We start from the raw sequence: 24,873 nt of genomic DNA, 5'->3' as shown, positions 1-24,873 counted from the left end.
TGTGCCAAATTGGGTCTTTTTGTCCGCATCAGCGTGTCTACATGCACGGCCCATTCTGTGCAAGCCTTCAAGTTCCTTCTAAAGCATTCATTGCACGTTGCAGGCTCTGGTGTGGGCTAAGGGTGTGTGTGTGTGTGTGTGTGTGTGCGCGCGCGCGTGCGCGAAGTGTTTCTGCGCGGAGCAGGTCGCAATTCTCAAGTGCTCCCCCCTTTCTGGGCCGGCTTGGTATGGTCTGCGAGCTCCTCTACATTTCCTCCGACGGTGGTTGCACCCACCTCACCCGGAAGTGCTTGCCCGCACGCATGTCAGGCTTGCCCCCCCGGCATGGAGCAGCACAGCGGTCGGGTCTGCCCTGACCCGGGCCCGCCGCCCGCGGAGTCGGCCCCCGCCTCGGTGACCCTGGAGCAGCTCCTGCAGCTGGTCCAGGAGGGCCGGGAGCTCCCGGGCCTGGAGAGGCGCTGCATCACGGCGACCCACGGCGAGCCCACGGCGCCCCGGCTCCCGCGGAGGCCCAAGCCCTGGGAGGCCTCGGGGTCGGCTGAGGCCCCCGCGCCGCCGCCGTAGCCCCGGGAACCCAGATCCCGTCGACCTCGGGTCCCGGTAGAAGAACGCCTGGAGGGGCCCGGCTCGGCGGAGTCAACGACTGCGCCTTCCTGACGGCACGTAGTGGGTTCCTGAGGCTCGTAGTCCTTTGCCTTTTAGACCTGGAGAGCGTGACTCTGTTCTGCATAAATTCGGACCTTGGATGCTGGCCACGGTTATTTATCTTTTATGCATTCGCCCCCGACCTGTCTCAGCTGAACTTAAGCCTCCTGGGAGAGTCATTGGAGTTGTCTTGTATCCGAGTATTTCTGGACCAAGATCCTCATTTTAAAAATCCGGTTTCGGCCCTTACAGATGATTGAAACAGATCTCATACTTTTTACTCTCTGCGATGCATAGATGTGCCTTCATTTTTAAAATGCTACTGAGGACTCACTAACGGGGTCTGACCCACTGAGAACAATTTCGTTAGTAATGTAGGAAAACGTCAGTGCTTATCTCCCGGTTCAGCTAATTCTTGTGAGTTGGGCAAATGAACTTGGGATTCAAGAGGTGTTGATCTTAGCCATTCTCCAGGTCAGCAGCTAATAAAAGGTTTAATGATTAAACTTGGCCCTGGAATGACTTCAAAGATACATTAGACCAACAAAATCCTAAAGCGTTAAAAGAAAAGCCAGTCAACAAAAAACTAGAACCTTTGGCTCTGGGAACCAGTTGGGTCACGATAGAAGCTTAGAACAGAGGGAGAGCTCCTACAACTACTTTCTGAAGTCTCTAAGTAGGCGGGCCACGTGGCTTACTGCTCCTACTCTTGCTTACTGAAACTAAGGTTTTTGTTTTCCCTACATCTAGAACATATATGTGGTGTATGTTGATAGTTTTGTATGTTGACAGCCATGAACAATTCACAGTTAGCATACGCTATCTACAAATCATACGACTAATTTTTCCCAGAAATGATAGTTCCACAACTTGTTCAGGGAATGGTAGATCATAGTGCACGATACAGCAGTACATTAATTTTTTTGTAAACGTTTATTTTTGAGAGAGCGTGCGAGCGGGAGAGGGGCAGAGAGGGAGACACAGAATCCAAAGCAGGCTCCGGGCTCTGAGCTGTCAGCACAGACCCAGATGCAGGGCTCCAACTCACCAAGGGCGAGATGGTGACCTGAGCCAAAGTTGGATGGTTAATCGACTGAGCCACCCAGGCACCCCAGCAGTACGTTTTTTATAACTTATTTATATACATAGAATTCCGAGTTAATGGTTATTTTGCTTAACCTTTTGAACAACTGTGTGAGGCACACATGCTACATTAGTTCCATTTTGCAGGCAAGAATGGAAACGTTTTTCTTGTATTTAGCTTTTTTTTTCCTCCCAGAGAAAGGGGAGTGGGGTAGAGAGCATGGGAGAGGGGCAGACAGAGAATCTTAAGCAGTTTCCACACTCAGCGTGGATCCTGAAGTGGGGCTCAATCCCATGACCCTGGAATCATGACCTAAGTAGAAATCAGGACACAAAGGTGTCCCCTTCCTGTATTTATTATAAAACGTACCTGCAGTAGAAACCCTGGGCATCCACATTCACAAATGCTCTTTTCCCATGGCTTTTGATACGTCATCTTAAAGTAATTTGATTTCACAATGCTTTAAAATATGAGTAAGCTCTAACATCTATTCCTGGCAGGTTAACTCTTGAGCCAACCAACCTAATTAATTACCTCATAACCTGGCGCATTTTAAGGCATTGTTCTAACTCAACCTCACAGCTATGTTTGAGGGCCCCATGAGCCAAAAGTGCAGCAAAGCTGATCATAAGGGACCAGGGGACACAGTGGTTAAACATTTTCAAGTCTTAACCTATTCCTGGCACACTCACCAACTTCTTACATGGCAATTGAGGCAATGACGTGACAGGAACAGAGGAAGGCCCACCTAGGAGGGGGGCACTGATGATAAAACACAAGCAGGATCAGATTCCCTTTCTAGGTCTATGTCCCCAGGAGCCCTAGTGGTGGTCTATACATGGTTACCAGCAGGGTAGAGAGCAATACTTTTGGAGTCTAGACTATGCAAGGAGAGGGTTCAATAAAGGCTGCCTGGGGCCTAAAAGACCTAATAGTACTAATTTCATCCATGCCAAACCAAGAACAACATCCCATCTTGAAGCCCAGCAGAAATAAATGGGGAGTATTTCCCTGAGGCAGATGGTACAGAGGGCTCCGGGATCCACTACTGTGACCCTAATAGGAAATACCCAATTGGCTCCAAGGGAAAAAGCTATCTTGGTAAGCTTTGGTCTTCCACAGGACATGGGACCAGAGGAGACTAACAAGGTCAGGGCCCAGGTGGTCAATCCAGATAGTGCAGGACTTCCTCACAAAAGGTGCATGGTCCCTAAGAGAAATCTATGAACATAAAAATTTCCAAGCAATAATTTGAGTGTACGTATTTTCCTGGGAAAAGGGTCCTTCCCTTCTCATAGACCCAAGAAAAGGTTAAAATCCTGAGCTAGAGAAAAGGACTAAATCGACCGCAGGCTATGATAAGGAAGCCACCAGATACACTTCAGGCCAGCCAAGTCTGAGAGCTCACAAAGCGGTCACTGAAAAGTCAGAACAGACTCACAGCAGAGACAACTGAGAACCGTGTTTGTGCTCTTCTTTGTAACTATATTTTAAATTCCTTCCAAAACAAAGCCCCAAGAACCCCCAGGTTCAAGTATGTCCCTGAGCGTGGCCCACTGCTATCTTGTATTCATGCTTGGATACTCGTTTACTAACATTAAACCCCAGAATGGAAGATGTGACGTAGCAGGATTCTCTCTTCCATGGCATGAGTCCTCTGCTGACTTATGGGGTGACAGTGTAGTCAACGTGGAAAACACACTGGAATTTTTTCTTGGAACTGGGCTGTGATGAGACATGCCTGCCAAGAACGTCATCATCTTTTCCTTGACTCCCCCCCCTCTAGTTTCTGAAGGTATAGCAGAAAATATCTTCTTTGAAGATACTGATAACAATTCCAAAAGACAAAACACACCTCCAATGTGCTGTGCTTTCAGATATTCTGAGGAAGAAAAACATAACTTCATTAATAGAAATTTAATGACAGTTGGCACCTAAGATTAAGCAATTTCAAAAAATTAAGATACCGTCCACAAAATAGATGGTTTGTATCTTCAAATCCTTTCTGAAATTAGTTAATATTCTCTCCCCATTGCCAGGTAAATGACCACAGCAATACAGAAGATTTTTTTTTTGTTACTCAACATTTTCTAGCCTCTGATTGTTGGAATACACACGGGAATGCCCCATGTCCTAACCAGGCATTCACTGTTTCAAACATATTTCCATCTGTTAGACTTGTAGATACCAGTCTCTCCCTGCCCTCTACCACTCAAACGCCAAAGTTACTCTCAGATACTGGTAAATGCAAAAAGAATTTTTAAGTGGCAAAGAATGGACCATCACATCAGCCCAAGGCCAGTTTTCAGCCCTGCCTCACCTGGGTTTAATTCAGCTGCCGAATGAGCTGATTGATGCGTTCGCCTCGATAGCCTGGTAAGCCCACCTCCTTGAGAAAGCCCACTCTATTCTTGGTAGCATGACGGGCCACTGAGAGATGGAAAGGACGTAAGAAGTCACAAATGGCCTGGAAATTCTTCCCCGGAAAGGCAATTTCATGAATGAGGTCTTCCAAGCAAATAACACCGTACTTCCCTGGGAAACATAAGGATACAGATTCCTTTATTCAACATTTCCCCAGTATATACTATGAGGCTGTTATATGCTCAGAGCTGGGCACTCTGGTAGGTTCTTGGGACTCCAAAAAAACCAGTACCTAAATCCCACATCAAGACCACCAGAGATCCTTGCTTTCTGCCCAACTGACCCCTAAGATGCAACACTCACCCAGGTGCTCCTCAATCACTGTGTTGTCTGTCAAAGGGATGGTTTTATTCTTGACCTTGGCTTGTCCACGTTTCAAGATGAGTTCCCGGACAGACTTCAGATTTGGAAATCTATGTGAGGCAGAATAAAGTACAGCCTTATCAGCCCCTGGCACACTGCATACACTGGTCACTCAGTCCTGCAGCCTGGCTGAGGAGGGATTCTCCTACTACCCCTTCTCCCCACCAAGAAGTGCAATCATGCTGCAGCTGGGATGCCTGCAAGTACACAAGCAAGGAAAAAACCAGAGTGGCCCTATGGAATTAAAAATTACAATTTATGGATAGAAATGTTCATTGTGCAAAAAAAAAAAAAAACAACAAAACTTTTCGAGGCAAAAATAAAACAAACACTGGCTTACAATCCAGGACTTTGGCCTTATAGAATCCTCTACTCAAGATGGCTAAATCCAAGCGCTTGCTGGGTTTTAATGTTTGAAAGAAGACTACTTGAACTCATGACCCCAAGATCAAGAGTCACACGCTCTTCTGACTGAGCCTGCCAGGCGCCCATGAAAGAACACACTACTCTTACACAAGCACTGCCCCCAGCTCTGCCCCAAGACCCCCAAGAATTAACTTCTCTTCTACCCATCTTACTCAGCCTTAGCTTACAAGCGAACAAGCCCTGCCATGGTACTTTTCTTGTCACGTCAGCAGCAGCACCACCTCCTGCTCTGTCTGCCCCATGTTCCAAAGTTCTATGGCTGGCAGCTGATTTCTGGGAACTGTGGTCACCACAAAATGTTTCTTCAGCACAGCAACACGAGCCCTGGAGGATAACACTCGCATGCTAATGTTCTCATCAGGCTCACATACAATCTAATATGAATCCACACACACAAAAACCTTACTCACCCCCAGGCCACATACGGTTCCACTATACGCAGCGTTTTTATGGTCTGGGGGGTCACTCTGAAAAAGACACCACTGAAAATCTTCTTCAGGCGAAGCCTTGCAATGGTCCTCTGCACCAGCGAACTCACCCCATTAATCCTGAAATGAACGACAGAGGAAGTCAGGTCCTATTCAGTTTTTGTCAGTCCGACAAGGACCTATGAAATGACTGCCACTACAGGGCATCCAGAGAGCAAGACACAGACTGTGCCTCACAGGTGAGGTCAGAAGGTGGCAGCTATGTAAACAGGTCATTCTCACATGATGTGGGGCAATGCTATAGGAACAGAATGGGCCCTGATTTCTTGTGGGTGTGTATGAGTTGAGTGTGGAGGGCTATGCATGTCAAGCAAAGGAAGCTGGACTCTGCGGGCAGTAAAAGCACGAAAAGATTTTAGGTACAAGAGACACAATCAACTTCCTGATTGACAATCACTGAGGAGAGCATATCAGACGGATCTGAAAGCATGATACCAGAGGCAGGGAAACCCAGTTAGCTAATCCGATGGTCCAGGAGAGATTATGGGAAATGGTAGGGAGGTTAATAAAGAGGGCTCAAAGATATTTAAAGCCCACAGGTTTCTGGTTTGGATGACTGGGTAGGGGAAATAGGAAGAGGCAGTTGTATATGCAGACAGACTGGGTAAAGTACGCCTCAATGAGGAAAAAGCTTAATGAGCTCTCCCCAGCACTGAATATGCTCCATCCACTTGACCTTGGTTAGGTTCCTAGAAGGATGCCTTGATTCCCACAGTTCAGGACTTTCTGCATCTATGCCTGGAAAGTCTTCCCCAACACTCGTGAATTCCTCCCACGTCTGCACGTCTCAGCTTCAAGTTCCTGCTTTAGAGGGTCCACAACCAGTACTGCCCTTGCAGCAGTTGACCCTCATTGCACTTGGTATATTTTCATGTGTATTTGCTCACATCAGTCTCCTTAACCTTAAAGAGAAAAACCCCAAGTTCCTAGCACAACTTGTCTTAGTGGCTTAAAGCCTATTATAAATCTCATCTCCCTAGAAAGGGGCCTAAAGCTGAACCAGTAGTTTGCCCCAGCCTACGGAATCTGGTAAGTTCCTCACCTTTGGATGCGTACAACAAAGGCCAAGGAATGTTTATCCGGCACTTCCAAACCGTGAGGTTTCACTTCTAGTCGTCTGAGGCGCACCCTGTCGCGTTGCTGCCGCCAGGAATCATGTAGGAACCATTCCAGTCGCTTAAACTTGACCTCTTTTCCTTTCTTCTGCTACAGAAAAGGCAGACCACCATCACCATTCTGTGCCCCTAGTTTTACTTCCACAACAGTAATTCATTGGTCACTATCCATAGAGTGTATTTCCCACTATGTTCCGCAAAAAGAAGCAACTATCTTCTATTCTAGATAAGGCAAAAACGAGATACCCAAGGAGTTTTGAAAACGCAGAAACTACAAAAAAAAAAAAAGTCTCTGATTAATAAACAAGTTAGTTTACATGCTATTAGCCAACGCTACCAACAAACATTTATGGAACCTAACACTGTGTTAAGGATCATAAAGTACAGAATAAGCATGAGCTTGTTTCATCTTCCAGACTCCAAAATAAGTATCTTCTCAAAACGTTTAGCAAGTAGCAAAAATTGTTTGGCACATTACAAAAAAAAAAAGTTTTCTTCAAGTAAAGAGAATGTTTGGTTTTCAAATCACTTGGTGTGAACCCAAATAGTACAACGTCTCCTCCACTTTTCCTTAACAAACTACTCAAACATTTTATCCGCAGAAAATTAGAAATATTTGTTAAATGAAGACATGAACTGTATACCTGCTGTAATAGAATCGACGGGGAAAGGGACTGTCCATACCAAATCTAGTTCAACACATGCTAGATATAACTCACCAAATACATTCTAATTCCCTTCTCTTGGTGCCCGCCCCATCATTACCTCCTTCTTGTCCAAAAGTGCCTGCTTCGCTTGAGTGGCTTTAAGGGCCTGATATGCCTTCCTCTTTTTCAGGAGATTTTCTGGAACCAAAGGAATCTTTTTTCTTTGCCTGATACGGAAAATTGCAATCAGAGATCATGTTTAAAGAACATATATATTTTCAATGAGCTTCTAAACCATCTCTTGGGCTTTGAGAAACATTACTCTCTTCAAATTCCGAAAGACAGACTTCCCTGCAAACTGTGGTGTCTGACGCCAGTCCTCAAAACGGACCCCTTAACATTCACTCTTTTCTAAGCAGTAAGAAGTCACGAACCCCTTGGCCACTAGTCCTCCTCTGCCTCCATGAAGCTTTTACTGTCACAGCCTTTTAAAGACACTAACAGCTACACGTTCCTAGTAAAACTCCGTGGGGCTGGGGCGGGTACAGACCTATCTGCACGGGCAATACTCAAGTCAAGCTGGGTGAACCCAAGACTAGCACTCTCCAGCCTGCCCCCAAGGTTAGTAACCCGAATTTGACGGCGGCTTCCCTCCACCTGAGCGGCAGGCCGAATCCTACGGCTCCTTGCTCTTCACCCCACTCTCTGTAATCTGGAGTCTTTTCTATTCTCTTCCTTCAGTCCACAAGTATCCTTATTTTCCGCCACTGAGGAATAAACACCGTGGATGGCACCGGATGCTCAAGACCCCACTGGAGAGACTCAAACCCCAAACACTCACTCTTGCTCCGCCATGTTTCCAAAGCTGTGGCTACCGGCTACTGCTCATGCGCAGCCCCACCACGTGGGGAAGAAAGGACCGCTCTATGTGTACTTGACCATAGAGATGTGTCTTCTAGCTCAAGGTTTATAACACGGGTAGTCCTGCCAGTTAGCTGCAGTGAACCGCTGAGGTCTCGCTAACACAGATTCCTTGCCGAAAATTACACAAAGCTTCCTTCGCACTGCTTTCGAGCACTCTAGGGTCTGTGTCATCTTCGAAATCCCGCCCCCTTCCTTTACGCTAATGCCGTTGGCTGGGCTGTAAATAAACACTTCCCACTTCCTACGACTTCCGGTGTGGAGGGCGCGCCTCTCCTTCCGCTTCCCCTCGGCTGCTCGTGTGCGGGAAGGGAGACCGTCGGGCGGGAGAGGCTTTTTGCTGGATGGCGAGAGCTGGGGCCCCTGTGACTTTGGTTCTCACGTGTGGGTGGAGGTGTTTGTGGACGATTTCGGATGGTAAGGAGTGCAGCTTCCGTTCTGTCAGCCTGGCTCCGTCAGCAGGACCCAGAGCAAGTTATTTAACCCCTCTGTACAGTGGTTTGCTTTACCCATAAAGTGGACCTACGCGATAGCGTTGTGAGGATTATGTGAAATGTTCCATGTAAAGCGCTTAGCACAGTGTCTGAGTGTAGGACACGCAGCAGGAGACACTAGGTTAGTTATCAGTGCTGAATCGAAAACTAGAAATTCCTCTTTGTCATGTCAGAATCTTCTCTCTTACAGCTCTCACCACCTGGAATTTGCTTCCTTTTTTCCTGGTCTTCATGAAACAAAAATAACCGACGTCCTGTATTCTGGAAACCTCTAGTGCAGTGCCTCTAGCACTAATATGCATAGTAGTCACCTGGTGGTCTTGTTAAAATGCAGATTAAAGAAATTTTTTTTTTTAATGTTTATTTGGCGGGGGGCGGGGGGGGGGGCACAGAAAGACAGAGAGGGAGACAGAATCCGAAGCAGGATCTAGGCTCTGAGCTGTCAGCACAGCGCCTGACTTGGGGCTCAAACCCACAAACCCTGAGAACATGAACAGAGCTGAAGTCTGATGCTTAACAGACTGAGCCACCCAGGCGCCCCTAAAATGCAGATTTTAAATTCAGTTTGTGGGGGAGGGGGGAGTTGATATTCACTTTTTTAACATGCTTCAAAGTGATGTCATCCTTCAGGTCTATGGATTGCACTTTAGCAAGACTAGTCTCTTTCCTTTTTTCTAAATTCCTTCATCCCATTATATTTTTAAGATTTCTTCATGATACTAGGAGGGCAGGGACCATGGCTGCCTTGCTCATGGCGGTTCCTAAAGGTCTAGCGTAGGTTTCTCAATCTCGACACTACTGGCTTTTGGGGCCAGATCATTCTCTATCATGGCGGGCTTTGTGGGACGTTTAGCAGCATCTCCCTACATGCCAGTAGCACCTCTGCCCCAGATGTGACAAACAAAAATGTCTTCAGGCATTGCCACATGTTTAGTACAGTATATATATTTATCCCAACGTCATTATTTGACCCTCGGCACTTACAGGCATCACCGCAGACTTTATCCTGTACTGTTTGGCTTATTGTGTCCCTAATTAGATTGGGTGTTCTGAAGGCAGGGAACTTATCTCATACTTCTCCATCTGCTACAGCTCCTGTCACAATAGTGGGCACCTGCAGGTGCTTTTTAGCTAACCTCAAAGCATCATATTGGTACGTGCTTTGTAACTAATCCAACCAGAGAGAGAGAGTGCCATACACAGAGCTCATTACCTGATGAATAAATGTCGAAGGACAACATAGTCTTTGGAATCAAAGACTGGTGTGAGACTCCTTCTCACTAACATAGCACTTCACATGTGTCTTTGTAAAAAGGCAAAAACAAGGGTCACCAAAGTGTAAAACGTTTATTAGATAGTAATCAAAGAACAAAAATAGGTCAATATTTTGTAACTCTCTATCTACAGATAAGAGGTAGGTCCTCTGGTACTGAGGGTAGTAGGAGAGAAGGAATTTCAGGGCTATTAACAGTGGCTGAAAGAGACTTGGAGGCCACAATTCAGGATAGGTTTTCCGAAGCCAGCAGATGGCGCTAAGAGAGTACTTATTCTCAGTGCCAAAGCCATCATTCCACAAGATGCAGAGGAAAAGTGATAGAGGCCTCCTCAATCCAAAATTATTCACTAAGTGAATACATGTTTACTGAGCATTGACCCAGCGTGAGGCAAGATACAAGACTTTTTATTTCGAAGTGAGGATATCGAATGAGAATGGGGAATGGCCTGTTGTCACAGGCCCCTTTTGGGAATGATTAAGACTATGCAACTATACGCAATGAGGTAGGTTTTCATGTCCTGAAATCTTAATGTTTTTCTTCTTTGTTGACTTGCTGATGACCATTTCCATTTCCTAACAGCATCCCATTTCTCTTGTGGACTGGTCTCTACTTCGTCGTGTACAATCATGGAGTAGGGTAGGGTATCAAATCTAAATGTTTGTCCTCCCAACACATAAGTTGAAGGGGTGTCTCTGAAGATCTTTTAAACTCCTTCCATCTCCCTAGTGGGAGGGGGCATGAGACACTAAACTTCTTTGGGTTTTGAATCTTGAGCAGAGTGATAATGGAAGAAACATAGGTTTGGGGCAAGACTTTAAGGATTTCCACCTACTAAGATCTGGAGTTTCCTTGTTCCTGTCTTTCTCAAGCCTAATGGTTCTTCAGTCTTTTCTTCAATCTTTGTCTTTCCTGGGGTGCCTGGGCGGCTCAGTTGGTTAAGCACCCAACTCTTGATTTCAGCTCAGGTCATGATTTCATGGTTCGTGGGATTCAGCCCCGCTGTCAGTGCAGAGCCTGCTTGGGATTTTCTCTCTTCTTTCTGCCCTTTACCCTTGCACGTGCCCTTTCTCACTCTCTCTCAAAAGAGACTGGGTGGCTGACTGGGTGGCTTAGTGGGTTGGGCGTTTGACTTCAGCTTGGTCATGATCTCACGGTTCGTGAATTTGAGCCCCACATTGGGCTCTGTGCTGACGGCTCCGAGCCTGGAGCCTGCTTCGGATTCTGTGTCTCCCTCTCTCTGTGCCCCTCCTCCGCTCACACTCTATCTCACTCTTTCTCAAAAATAAACATTAAAAAGAAAAAAAAAGTCCTTTCAGGGCAAACCTTTGCTGGCTCTCTGAATTGACTCCAGGGTTCTTTTCCCAGCATATTCCACAATAGGTTACTTTTGTATTGTCTGCACTCTGGGATTATTTGGACAGTTGAGGGACAGTTATGAGACTTCAGGAAGTTGACTTTTGTTATGTTTCCAGCTTTCCTTGTTGCTTCCTCAGAGAGTGACATGAGGTTACCAGGACACAGGTGAGAAAGAGATCAGATGAGCCTGGAGTTGGGGAAGACAACGTGGCCAACAGATTTTGATCCTGATGAAAAACAAGCATAAGGAAGCAAAAGTGTGAAGGAAAAAGGAGAGAACATGTGAAGGCCAGCAGTCTTTGAGGGTCCAGGATAGACACAGGCAAGCTAGAGTAGGAAGTACATAGTGTGCAGGAGGGTAAGACCAAAAACAAAACAGAAAAACCGAACCTTTTCTGAATTATTTCAGGGACAGTGGCTCTTAGCTTCTCCCACCTTCCATACTTCTTCAGTAACACCTCATTTTACACCTCAGGAAGTAGAGGACCAGGACAAATCTGCCCAGTTCATAGGCAAGGAAGTTGAGGCTGAAAGTTGCACTAAGAGATCTAATTATGTGTTAGACGAGGTACTAGAACCCATTTCTAGATTCTGCTGCCCAAAGCACTTTCTGCCCACTCTGTGGTACTGCTTTCTCAGACCTTCACACAAGTGATTTTTTCCGAGGATCTTCATGCCTTTCCAAGTGTTTTCAAAGGCTAGGCTCCAGCATATGCCCGTGAGAAATGCAGATTAGGGCTTCTTATAATGGCCTTTCATGGGCAGCAACATAGACGATTCATATTACAGAATCCACTTTATACTATGACAATGCTCCTGATTTCTCCATAATATTTAACCCTATAATTACAAAATGCCTTTATCTTCATTCCCGCACAAAGTATCACACCTTTTTCTCAAATGTAACTAAGGATGAACTAAGAAGCAGGGCACTGGAATACAGATTGCAACTTTACCGAGGTGGTAGGTCGGGAAGAATTTTAGCCCCGGTTTCTTCTCTCCCGAACTCCAGTCACTTCCCAAATGTAATGCAATTATTTGTGTGCTTGTTTCCTCTCTAGACTGTGAGCTCTTTGAGAGTAGAGGTCATACCTGAATTATCCATCTAGCCTGGTGCCTGTAAACTGCTCAAAAAATGTATGGTGGCAAATGCTGTCCACCTTCAGCTGGGTACTCAGGAGCCCTCACTCTGTCTCCGAGAGCATAGAGGCAAGGCTGAAGCAGAGTCAGAGCCCGGACCCAGGGCCTAGCCCCTTGAGGACAGCACAGCCAGAGTGTTGTCTGAGCGATCTGTTTCAGTGCCCCCAGATTGTTTCCTTCCTTTTCTCTTTGCCCCCAGTAATCCACTGGCCCCTTTCCTGGAACACAGCCCCCCGCCCCCCATAAACAGGACCAAGGGCTTTAACCATCCTTAGAGAAGATGCCTGGTCTTTCCTCCGGGCAAGCCCCTGGGGAACAGAGTCTGATCCGAACCAAGCAGCCAGATCATCCTTCCTTCTTCATTCATGGGACACTCCCATTGCAAATGGTCTGAAGAGGGGAAAGAACATCATGTCGGGCACACATTTGTCCTTAGCAAGAGAATCTTGGCATCAGAGCAACAGTGCGTAAAAGACATGAAGGGATCCATCCAGTGATGCAATTATTCTAGCAGTAATTATTCTTATTACGTCCTGCTTCTATGTGGATTACTGCAGAATCTTGATTTCCTGACTGCTGCTTTAGGGGTGGGGGTGGGAGTGCGGGTGGGGCACAATTCAAGCATAAGGGATCCTAGGCCCCAAAGAAAAATGTAAGGAGTCTTATACCTTCACCCCAGAAATACATTTCACCCTATGGTAGTTTCTCTAACAATTTGGGTAGCATCCCTCTTGTGAGGGCAAGAACTCAGAAGCGCCTCGGAATTTACAGTTAAGGTTACAGAGGTATTTCTCAGTGTAGTTTGGTCAAATGTGTGCGAAGAGAAACATGTTAAGTCTGAAACATTAAAAAAAAAAAAAAGTTGGCGCTTGGGTGGCTCAGTTAAGCGTCCGACTTCGGCTCAGGTCATGATCTCCTGGTTTGTGGGTTCCAGCCCTGTGTCGGGCCCTGTGCTGACAGCTTAGAGCCTGGAGCCTGCTTTAGATTCTGTCTTCCTCTCTCTCTCTGCTCCTCCCCTGCTCATGCTCTCTGTCCAAAATAAATAAATATGTGAAAAATGTTAAGAAACATGTTAATTCTGGAGTAAGTCTTGTGTAAAACAGTTTTCTGTACCTATGCCTTAGCCTTCTTGTCCTTAACTGAAACAAAATAAATACAGTGAAGAAAACCTTCTGCAGATTCAGGCTCATTTATCTAACTTCTCAAATGGCCCCATTTTTACTTCTTTCCTAAAGGTCCCACGTGACATCCTTAAGGACCCACGTGACAAGAATAGGGCTGGAGGCCTGACAAGTACATGACTAAACTTTCTCACCGACCAACTCTGTTGAATCTGGAACCGTTTGGAAAGGCCAGTCAATGAAAACCCTATCCCCTCACTAGTTAGGCTCCTGTTTGGGAACAGTAAATCTATTTCAGTAGAACTCCTACTGAACGCTTACTTACCTTTTTCTTCTGGGAAAAGAGCCATTCCTATTTGCAAAATCAAGACAATCACAGTTGCGCGTTTTCCCAAATCTTTGGCTGTATTGCAATGGTTGTTTCATTTTGTAATCTCCAACTAAACATTTCCTAACCATGGATTAACAATATAGTTACTGACTGGTTTCTTTTAACAGTATTTATCCAACATAACAAAATAAACTGCGATTTGTTATACTTTTTTTTACAAAACATTTTATAAATATTTTTACAAAATGTATACAAAGCAATTTCAAGTGAGACATACTATACAAATGAAGGTATTTAAGCAAATAAAGCCCACACCACACTGACAGTGAGTGACGCATCCTCTATAAGTCAAGTCAGTCTGTAAGGCCTCCCTAATCTAACAAAATCTACTAAATTCTTCAGAGCTAAAATAGTTCTTTTTCGTAATTGCCAGTTTAAAATTTGCTTTATCTTTAGGCAGTACTTAAGGACACAGAAAATCAAATGCTTAATAACAAATGCACACTTTTCCACAACAGAAAAAAAAAAAAAAGATGATTTTTGTTACTGAGTACAAGTAGTTCTAAAAAATTAACCTTGACTAATGAACCTGAACAACTCAAAGCTGGCCGTCCGAGGCGGAGCCCTCTGGCCCTTAGCCAGAGGGGGCTCCACATGCGAGTTATGACCCATGTGCGCAAAACCTAATCACAGGAGTAAAATACATTTCGTAATCTTCATTTGTCATTATCTAGAATCTTTCCTCCATAGAAAGTAAACTTACATACAAGGACACAAAAATTTACAAGTTTCATTTTGGTAAATTAGGCTCTCCATTTGCTAGACAAGTGTTAGGGCTCAAAAGACCCTTTGAGATGGTATACAGAAAGGCTGGGATTGGGGTAGCAGGGCAGGATGGGGAAGAAAGGGAGGTGATGAATGTACATGAAGCTTATCTTTTAAGAATTCCACTGATTGGCAATAATTAACGTAACTCATCAGTAGCCTACGTGAAGGCTTCCGGGTAGAAAGTTCCACCATGAGAAGAATTTGATTAGGAGGGACCACCTTTAAGTCTTGCTAGGAATGAGGGGAGCATGAGTCCTAAGAGAAGAAGAGCCTATAAAATCATGGGGTTCAGGGCAGGGTGTTACCCCAGGCGGCCCAAACAGAAAGTTCCAACTGGCAATACCAACTTATCCTTCTAATATGTTACAATACAGGAAAAAAGGGGAAATCTGCAATTTGGACGTTGGCACAAATAAGGAAAACATGGGAACCCTAAAATGGCCCAGATTTTCCAAGTTCTATTGGCCGGCGGGTGGGGGTGGGGAGAAGGAACTTCGCTTTTATGAAGGCTGGCTGGCTGAGAGAGGTTTCTTTGAGTGCAGGGACAGAGGGGCAGGGAGAGAGTCTGGGTCTTCTGTTGCCGTGTTTTCCAATAATCAGAAGCCTTCCTTTCCAACGCAGGCCAATCTGGAAAAGAAGCGTCCAACATGATGACAATGGGGTCATCCCCATTCTGGCAACAGCCAGAAACAGGTGCTGGCAATGTGTCAGAGTGGAGACCAGTGGGTGCAACCCCTCAAGCCAGAGAGATCAACAGGATAAATGAGAGAGTGCGTGCACATGGGAGGAAGAATGGGTGGGTCCACACTGTCACCAGAATGACCTGATCTCAATAGCTCAGATACATGCACGTGCACGTGGGGCAGAGTGCACACGAAATACCGTTACGTCGCTTTCCCAATGACAGGAGAGAAGGGCTGGTTACAATGACACTGGGAATGAAGGTAACAGCCGAGATGGGATGAACTGGGGGCACGAACACAAGGAAGGAAAACGGGGAAAGCTCCCTGAAAAGAAATATAAATAAATAAAGCAGTAAGTCATGTTCACTAATAGGAACACGGGCCACACACAGACCGTGACAGGGCGTGTCCTTTGGCTCTCAAGTGGGAATCCCGTGTCTCAGCTCTTTTCTTTCAGTGGGGGGCTGGCTGGTAACTTTGGTTTGTCTGTGTTTTGGTAATGATTGCTGCCGGGGGGTGACTACTGTTCTCAGACAAGAAGCATAAACAAGGCCAAAGTCCCCTTAGAGTTTAAACTGAAGTATTACAACACAGTTTTCAAATGAAAGTGCTTTGGACGCTTGGCTATTTGTGGGAGAGGGTGCGGAGAGGTTACATGAAAGGAAACCCAGCAACAAAAACGTACAGCATACGTTGACTATATCCAATTACAAAATGCAAAACGCTTGTTTTTTTTTCTCAATAGTTAACATATATATGCTTTTACATATATACATAGTATACTCCTCAAGGCTCTCTCCCGGCCTCCCCTGTACACTGTGCCACTTAACTGGTTTCCATTTTCCTTTATTTCAGCCTGGTGAAAATTTTCTCAAGTCGTGCCGTTGCAACTAAGAACAGAGCATTCCCTAGATGAAACTCAACACGCGTATGCCGAAAAGCATGAGGTTTTGCTCCAGGAGCATCGGAAAAGCGCTCAGATGATGAACAAGGAAGCCCTGCGAATGCCCTGCTTGTGTGCTACTGGCTGCTTCCTCGGGGCTGTGGGGTCCCTGGCGGAGCAGCCGGCAACTTACTGCTCAGAGGTGGCCCGGGGTGGGGCGCGGGGGGTGGGGTGGGGGGGACAACCGTGCGGTCTCCCCTCCAACAACAACAACAACAACAAACCCAAAACAACGAAATTTGGAGATGCAGTGGGACATTCTTTCACAAAGTAGCTTCTATCAGTCCTGTTTGATTTTCTTTAATAAGTCTGTTCTTTTCAAATGACTTAATGATTGTCAGAATTTTACCGAGGGCCAAGTGTACTGTGATCTCAGTGAGTTATGGTGTTTTTTTTAAAAAAAAAAAAAATAGTAATAATAAAACAAGTAAACAAACACACAAAGAAAATGACTATAAGCACTTTCGTAACACTTGAAATGTGTAGGGCCTATCAGACTGCTTTCTAACAAGGATTAATTTCACGAAAGGATCTCCCTGTAACCACCACGAGTATTGCTCTTAAACAAAGAATGGGATTGAAGATCAGAAAGAATAACCTGTGATGAAAGGTCAAGCAGGCTGGAGACAGGAGAACACTTCCATTTGCTTTTGCCAGGAAAGAATGTAACTTGTCCGGGGCGGGGTGTCGGGGCGGGGTGGGGGAGGGCTGCTGCTATTAACACTCTAAGATACTATTTACAGCTGCTTCTAAAATGGAGTCGGTTTCTACAATGCCTTCACTGTGGTCCGGGATGAACTTTTCCAGGCAGTTTTCCTGCGAAGCCATTGGAGAAAAGTTGGGGAAATCTAACTCAACAGAGCCGCTAACCGTGGGGTCACTCTGGGGCTGCCGCCCAGCCTTTTTGAGTTCCAAGATGTTCTTAAATGTTGTTTCTAAACTCTTAGTGAGCTGGAGGTCTGGCTGGGGCTCGCCCGACCCTTTCATGATGTCTGTGTGTAAAACTTCATTCTTTGGAGAATTCCTCAGAGTTTTGTCCTGGAAGGAATTGTTACACGTCATCTCCAAGTGAGAATCTACTAGGATGCTTGAGAGTTTGCTCTCAGTACCGTGATCTGGTCTGGATGAGGTTTTCCGGTGCCCTTCGGGGCCGGGAGAGCACTCGCTGGCCTTCGTGGACTCTCTCCGGCTTGTTTTCTCTTCGGATGCACTCCGGTACTGTGCTAAGCCCACTTTGTCAAATTTCAGTGCTCTGCTGAGGCATTCAGTTTTTTTAGAAACGTTTCCTTCTGCGGAGACCACGATGTGATTAGGCACTAGATGAAACTGGTCATGATTCGTCGGTTCTCGGCTTTGGGCCTTGGCTGTCAGGTGCAGAGAGCTGGGCGCTTTACTGCCATGCTGGTCACTCCGGCCAAACTGTGTCTCATGAGCAGCTTTATCAGGTTTGAAGGAACAACAGAAATCAGCCTGAAAACCCTCTGGGAATGGGAGCAAAAAGAACACTAATGAGTGAATGAGACAGGAAGAACTATATGGCAGACCCCCAGTGGGTCAAGTGCAAATCCAGCCGAGCCCAGCAAACCAGTCTTTCGTGTCCAGGAACACGCAGAAGCACCGCACTTGAGGGGGCTTCCTGTGAAAGTAACCATGGCTTCCAGACAAGAAGCTTAAACCTCTTTGAAAAAGTAGCTGCTTGGTGGGTGACAAATGGGAAAACCAAACAGGCAAAACCTCCACTTTGTCTTGATATCTTAGTGTTCTCTCTCTCTCTCTCTTTTTAAAGTTTATTTACTTATGTATGTAAGTAATCTCTATACCCAACTTGGGGCTCAAACTCACAACCCCAAGATCAAGAGTGTTCTGATCCAGCCAGGCACCCCTCTTAGTGTTATCTTTAGCTAGTTTTTTAATTACTGCTCTGAAATAGTCTGAAAACAGAAATTAGATGCTAGTATCAGCTTGGTTTCTCCCTTGGAGCAGAGGGCTGTGGAATGAGGCTTTAGGGCAGGGTGGGAGTAGATACAACTACTTCTGTCTTTGGGTGATGGCATTTCGGTCCCTATAGACACATGTAAGGGGACCTGGAGTTATAGCTGCACTTTGCCAGGACCACAAAACAAATGGTCAACACGATTCCAAAATGACACCTGCTTGGAAGGACAATGATGTATGGAAGAACCAGGTCTATGAGTGACACTGGACTGTGCCAGGCTTGAAGAGCCCAGGATGACACGAGAAATTTATGAGGATTTAGGAGGTTGAGGGCACGGAAGCAGACTGCTGTTACAGAAGAGGAGAAAAAGTGAAATAGGGCTTTAATGACATCTGTAGAATCAAAATGTGAATTTCTTCATCAAATCACAAAATACGAGATGTAGGGGATACAGCCTTGAAATGTACAAAGAAGACTCCAGGGGTGCCTGGTGGCTCACCTGATGGAGTGTCCAACTTTGATTTTGGCTCAGGTCATGATCCTAGGGTCGTGGGATTGAGCCCCGTGCTGTGTGTGAAGCCTGCTTAAGATTCTCTCTTTCTCTCCCTCTTCCCCTCTCCCCTGCTTGTACTCTCTCTCTCTCTCTAAAAAAGTTTAAAAATAATATTTAAAAGGAAGACTCCAGGGGCGCCTGGGTGGCTCAGTCGGTTAAGCATTGACTTTGGCTCAGGTCATGATCTCACAGTTTGTGAGTTCGAGCCCTACATCGGGCTCTGTGCTGACAGCTCGGAGCCTGGAGCCTGCTTCGGATTCTGTGTCTCCTTCTCTCTCTGCCCCTCCCCTGCTTGTGCTCTGTCTCTTTCTCTCTCTCTCAAAAATAAATAAACATTAAAAATAAATAAATAATAAAAAAAGAAGACTCCATCTGACAAACACTGGCTGTGCAGGCACAATACAGAGGGGGGTGAAGGTGACATGCAGGTCTGGGGGGCTGTGACGAAGTAGGAAGATTTATCCATAAGCCCAACTCATCAAAAGGCAATAGGAGATTTCAAGTTCTAAGAAAAAGAGATAGAATTATATCCTACATCATTCTTTTCCTTTTTGGAAAGATTTGAGGATTCTCCTAAGTACACAGCATTTCTTTCAGATGCTCCCTTCAGACTGAGTGTAAGGATCATTTATTCTCTTTAGAAATTTCATGAGCCACGTCAGACACAAGGCAGAACCTTAATCTTTAACAACTGGAAAAGAAGTTAGGGGAATGGAAATAAAGCCACTGGAAAATAATAGTCCAACAGTAGGGGAATGGAGTAGCTAAATTCTCAAATTAAAGTTACAAAAAATTTATTAGATATTATTTTGAAGACTCTAGCAAATGATAAGGACTTCAGATGTGTTAAATGGAAGCCAATTAGAATAACAAAATCATATTTAGCATATGACATATGGTTATAACTATACATAAATGATGCATGCAAATAGGAACCGGAGCTGGAAGGAAACTTGGAGAAATAAAAACTTTTCTTCTATAGGATGGTGCAAGTATGGGTAAAATTTATATTCCATGAACTGTGATAATGATATTTGATTTAAAACATTTCAGGAGCGCCTGGGTGGCTCAGTCGGTTGGGCGTCCGACTTTGGTTCAGGTCACCATCTCACAGTTCATGGGCTCAGGCCCCGCGTCGGGCTCTGTGCTGACAGCTCAGAGCCTGGAGCCTGCTTCGGATTCTGTGTCTCCCTCTCTCTCTGCCCCTCTCCTGCTTGCACTCTGTCTCTCTGTCTCCCCAAAATAAAAAAAACATTAAATAAAAAAAAAACATTTTAGAGCCCAGGGGCACCTGAGTGGCTCAGTCTGTTAAGTGTCCAACTTCAGCTCAGGTTGTGATCTCACAGTTCATGAGTTCGAGACCCACATCGGGCTCTGTGCTGACAGCTCAGAGCCTGGGGCCTACTCTGGAATCTGTGTCTCCCTCTCTCTCTGCCCCCCTTCCCCTTGCACTCTCTCTCAAAAATAAACATTAAAAAAATTAAAAAAAATTTTTTTAGAGGCCAGAGAAAAGTAAGGAGATTCTTATTTATTTGGAGGATTCTTTGTTTGTTTTCCTAAGATTTTATTCTTAAGTAATTTCCACACCCAACATGGGGCTTGAACTCACAACACTGAGATCAAGAGTCACGCTCCACTGACTGAGCCAACCAGGCGCCCTGGGAGGATTCATTTTTATTTCATTAAGAAAAATTTTTTTAAATGTTTATTTTTGAGAGAGAGAGTGAGAGAGCGCAAGCACATGCGAGCTGAGGTGGGGCAGGGACAGAGAGGGACAGAAGATCCAAAGCGGGCTCCATGTTGACAACAGAGAGCCCCATGTGGGGTTCCAACTCATGCAGTGAGATCATGACCTGAGCTGAAGTCAGATGCTTAACCAACCAAGCCACCCAGGTGCCCGGGAGGATTCATTTTTAAAAGGCAGATTGTGGGTCAAATCTAATGGCATTCTGTAGGGACCAAGGGCAGGCCACCCCAATAACACAATGGCATACTGATTATTTTGGATTAAAACTACTTAAAAAAACAGCTTGTACAAGGATACTCTGACCCTCCTTGGCTCCCTGAGAGCAGGAAATAAATCCCCCGTGTGAAAGGTGCCCTCCCTGTACCAAGAGGCAGAGAGATATCCTCATCACCAGAAACATGGAATTCAGGGCCAAGAAGGATGTATGAACAACCCTTGTTACTTTTCACTAATTTACCATTCCAGTCCAAATTCTGTTTTGAATTCCTTACTAAGTGAAGTCCCAGAGTTAAGTCTCTTTATTGTATCAATTCCTCAGAGATTTATTGTCTCTTTGTCTAAAAAGTAGAAAAACTGCCTGCCTTGGTTACTCTTTGAGTCTCAACTTCATTATTGGACCTTTGTACACATGTAATAAAACTTTTTTGGGGGCGCCTGGGTGGCTCAGTCAGTTGAGACTCTGACTTTGGCTCAGGTCATGATCTCACAGTTGGAGCCCCGCGTTGGGCTCTGTACTGACAGCCAGGAGCCTGGAGCCTGCTTTGGATGCTATGTCTTCTTCTCTTTCTGCCCCTCCCCACTTTGTGCTCTGTTTCTCAAAAATAAATGTTAAAAAAAATAAAATAAAACTTTTGCTTCCTCCTATTAATAGGTCTTATGTAAATTTAATTCTTAGCCCAGCTAGAAAAACTTTGGACAGAGGGAAATCTCTTCCTCCCCTTCAACGAAATTAGTGGGAAACTGACAGAGTGAGAGAAAGGTACTTAAATGGAGTATCTCAATTTACAAGCTTGTGGGCAGGGACCCTACAATGCCTTGCAAATAGTAAGACAACTCAGTAATTTGCTGAGGCTTAAATGCTTTGGGGAAGGCTTCTGACTTAATTTTGTTCTCAAAAACTAGAAAAAGAATGAGAATTTTACGTTTATAATGGGGGAAAATAATCACGTAACAAATGTCAAATTCCAGGTTGGATTTTCTAGGCTATAGGCCTTCTTACAGTATGCCTACACTGCTCTCATTCTGTTTTTTTTTTCTCCCCAGAATTCATTTTATTTATTGTACTGTATTATATAATATTTTAAAGTTTAAAAATTTTTTAAAGTTTAAATTAATTTATTTTGAGAGAGAGGGAGGGTCGGCAGGGGAGGGGCAGAGAGAGAGGGAGGGAGAGAGAGAATCCCAAGCAGGCTCCACACTGTAAACTTGGACCTTGATGTGGGGCTTGAACTCAGGAACCATGAGATGATGACCGGAGGTGAAATCAAGAGTTGGGTGCTTAACCACTGAGCCACCCAGGCATCCCCTCCAGAATTCATTTTGTACCTTCAGGTTTTGTAACCAGAGGTGGTTCAGACAGACTCCCCAAAGGCCCATGGCCCGGACCCCATAAGTCCGTCCCTCTCCTCTACTTTCCCTCTGACGTTTCTTACCAGGGTCTACAAGTGCCAGACGCTTGTCTCGGGACAGAGAAGCTCTTTCCTCCTGGTTGAACATTCTATCGATCATCACCATCTCAGCAGAGGGATTGATCCGCTAAAAACGAGAGAGTCCGGTCATTTCAGATGCCTTTTAACAAGTGCAAACATCCCACTGTGTCTTTGAAACAAACGAAGCAACCAGACATGAGGATTTGGTGTTTAGGTTCTAGTCATGTGCCATTTAGTCACATTTTTTTTAAAGAAATCTTTTTCTTTCAATGTTTATTTATTTATTTTGAGAGAGAGAGAGAGTGCACGCACATGCGAGCTCAGGGGGAGGGGGTGGGGAGGGCAGAGAGAGATGAGAGAGAGAATGCCAAGCAGGGCTCCGTGCTAACAGCACGGGGCTAGATCCCATGAATTATGAGGTCATGACCTGAGCCAAAATCAAGAGTCAGACACTTAACTGCCTGAGCCACCCAGGTGCACCTCTGTTTAGTCACATTTATCCTTATCATGTAGGAATGCATTTTTTTAAATTGTATTTTGGGGGAAAAGATGATTTACACATTGATACAAACTTCAAAAGGTACTAAAGAGGATGTGAAAAATAAGCCTGCTTCTTGGCTTTCCCTGCCTTTCCCTGGGAGCACCTGCACCTACCAGTGTTACTAGACTCTTCTAGACTGATTTTATGCACACACATGCATTGACATTCTTATTTCTGCACACAAATGGTAGCAACTACACACATTGTTCTGTATCTTTCTTATTTCCTTCTCTGCTTACTAATATGTTAAAAGTCTTTTCATTGCATGCCCTTTTTTTTAATAGAAGATAATTTGACCAAATAGGTGGGCCTTTCCTCAAAAATGGTACTCTTTTTTGACATCTCAGCATTTTGTTTCTGAAATGGTCGTTAAAATGAGAACAACTATTTCAGGCTTTGGAGGCACAAATTTAAGTAAATATAAGTAAGTAAATATATATATATATATATATATATATATATATATATATATATCTTAAAAAAAATTTTTTTAACGTTTATTCATTTTTGAGAGAGAGACAGAGTGCAAGCAAGGGTGGGGCAGAGAGAGAGGGAGACAGAATCCGAAACAGGCTTCAGGCTCCAATCTGTCAGTACAGAGCCTGGCGCAGGGCTCGAACCCACGAACTGTGAGGTCGTAATCTGAGCCAAAGTTGGACACTTAACCCCCCAGGCGCCCCAATGTGTGTGTGTGTGTGTGTGTGTGTGTGTGTGTGTGTGTGTGTATACACACATATATGTACATATATACATATATATGTATATATATGTACATATATGTGTGTGCGTGTGTGTATATATATATATATATATAGTTAAGTAAACATAAACACACATGTATTTACACTGTACTGTCTATGTGCATAATGTAGTTCAACTAAGTTCCCAAGGGACATTTTCAGAGTTGATTTTAAATTTAAGACTGCTTGTAAGAGGCCAATTTATAGGTTAAGGCTGATACAATTTTAGAATTGTTTCTAAAATCTCAGAAGAGGTTTGGTCTTTCTACCATTTCCTGAGGTATCTTACATTTTTCTCTAATTAACGGATGCTTTAAAACTAATTTTAGTGTCTATTTAGGGAGATGAAAAGACTCTGGAATTAGACAATGGTGATTGTTGCACAACCCTACAAATATACTGAAAACCATCAAGTTGTACATTTATATTTATTTTTGTCCACATTTATGTTTTTTAGTAGGCTTCATGTCCAGCATGGAGCCCAGCATGAGGCTTGAACTCAAGACTGTCAGGTCAAGACCTGAACTGAGATCAAGTGTCGGACGCTAAACTGACTGAGCCACCCAGGCGCCCCCAAGGTGTACGTTTTTAAATCGTGCAGGGATTTTATGGCATGTTCATGACCACTCCGTTAAAAACAAGATAAAACCAATTTTAACATCTGTTGTCACCTCGTCTTTTCAGATGTCACTCTGAACAACCTTCGCCACATCTCTGGGCTGGTGAGAGGTGGCTGGCAGCATCAGAGTGTGGATGGCGGCTGGGGGGTGCCCAGCCAGACCAGATGGTCCCGGTCTACCTTCTAGCTCTGTTAGTTACTCTGCAAGCTCACTGGCTGTGGAATGTTAGGCAAATGACTTAGCCAAAGCACTGGTTTCCTCGTTTGGGGCCAGGAAAGCCACAGCACTCACTAGGTGTGATCGCGCGTGGAAAGCGCACCAGATGCCAAGTGCTGTAGTATCTGTGCTGGGAAACTATGCTGGGAAAATGTAATTCCCTGAGGTTTTTTTCTCTCTGAATTAGTAGCTGTGACCTGTAGAGTTTTAAAAAAACAACTATGCGTGGTAGCAGCATTTTTACCATGGCATCTTCTAGAAGCAGGCATCTGTATTTGTTAAGCATCGCTTGGGTCCTTTTTAGGAGCTGAGTGGCAACTGTTTCAAATTCGTTGTCGACTTAAAAAAAAAAAAAAAAAAAAAGGAGAGAAAGAGAGAAAATGGTAAGACGGTGCAAATCACCACTAGGGCTTTTCTTTCTTAGGCCCGAAATGCATTACTCTTCCATTGCTCAAACCTGTCTTGTCTGTGACAGTTTTCTCTTCCTAGATTAGCTTTCCTTGTTTAAACAAGCTTCTGCGCTGCTTTTCTCACGGTCCATTGTTATGTGATCAAGCAAGTCATTTCAATACTAGCTTATGTTAA

At 44.7% G+C, this 24,873-nt stretch overlaps 3 protein-coding genes across 8 annotated transcripts in view; 1 reads left to right on the top strand and 2 right to left on the bottom strand.

The window, feature by feature from the left end:
* The first annotated feature begins 268 nt into the window (after positions 1-268).
* PEX39 (peroxisomal biogenesis factor 39) lies at positions 269-1,151 on the top strand. Its single transcript, XM_040473539.1, has one exon. It carries the CDS (start codon positions 325-327, stop codon positions 562-564), a length of 240 nt encoding a protein of 79 aa, XP_040329473.1. The 5' UTR covers positions 269-324; the 3' UTR covers positions 565-1,151.
* Positions 1,152-3,193: 2,042 nt separating this feature from the next.
* On the bottom strand, positions 3,194-8,290 carry RPL7L1 (ribosomal protein L7 like 1). 3 transcript variants are annotated; one of them, XM_040473538.1, is made up of 7 exons: positions 8,034-8,290; positions 7,311-7,419; positions 6,473-6,636; positions 5,353-5,490; positions 4,457-4,566; positions 4,050-4,159; positions 3,194-3,611 (listed from the first exon to the last, which is right to left on the bottom strand). In XM_040473538.1, the coding sequence occupies exons 1-6, from the start codon at positions 8,045-8,047 to the stop codon at positions 4,056-4,058; spliced, it is 639 nt and encodes a 212-aa protein (XP_040329472.1). In that variant the 5' UTR covers positions 8,048-8,290; the 3' UTR covers positions 3,194-3,611; positions 4,050-4,055. The 3 variants fall into 3 exon arrangements, with proteins under 3 accessions (XP_040329472.1, XP_040329471.1, XP_040329470.1); XM_040473537.1 differs by having other exon boundaries at positions 4,050-4,264; positions 6,473-6,633; positions 8,034-8,287; XM_040473536.1 differs by having other exon boundaries at positions 4,050-4,264; positions 8,034-8,285.
* Positions 8,291-13,880: 5,590 nt separating this feature from the next.
* Positions 13,881-24,873, bottom strand: part of BICRAL (BICRA like chromatin remodeling complex associated protein) — a 67,868-nt gene continuing 56,875 nt past the window's right edge. For all 4 annotated transcript variants that reach the window (XM_040473530.1, XM_040473531.1, XM_040473529.1 and 1 more), the window contains 3 exons: positions 24,533-24,627; positions 22,175-22,277; positions 13,881-17,767 (listed from right to left, as the gene is read on the bottom strand). In XM_040473530.1, the coding sequence (XP_040329464.1) occupies positions 17,004-17,767; positions 22,175-22,277; positions 24,533-24,627 (962 nt within the window). In that variant the 3' untranslated portion in view covers positions 13,881-17,003. The remainder of the gene's footprint in view (positions 17,768-22,174; positions 22,278-24,532; positions 24,628-24,873) is intronic.

Source organism: Herpailurus yagouaroundi, unplaced genomic scaffold, assembly GCF_014898765.1.
Source record: "Herpailurus yagouaroundi ecotype Mexico unplaced genomic scaffold, PumYag 139, whole genome shotgun sequence".
Classification (NCBI taxonomy): Eukaryota; Metazoa; Chordata; class Mammalia; order Carnivora; family Felidae; genus Herpailurus; species Herpailurus yagouaroundi.
The sequence above is the reverse complement of the archived record's forward strand: the minus strand, read 5'-3'. Positions and strand labels throughout refer to the sequence as shown.

Bases quoted from the DNA above. Each gene is read 5' to 3' on its own strand.
- PEX39 (XM_040473539.1), top strand. From the start codon at position 325: ATGGAGCAGCACAGCGGTCGGGTCTGCCCTGACCCGGGCCCGCCGCCC.
- RPL7L1 (XM_040473536.1), bottom strand. The intron at 6,637-7,310 runs GTAATGATGGGG...CCTTTTCTGTAG, and splicing joins CACTTTTGGACAAGAAGGAG to CAGAAGAAAGGAAAAGAGGT. The intron at 5,491-6,472 runs GTGAGGAACTTA...CGTTCATTTCAG, and splicing joins TTTGTTGTACGCATCCAAAG to GATTAATGGGGTGAGTTCGC.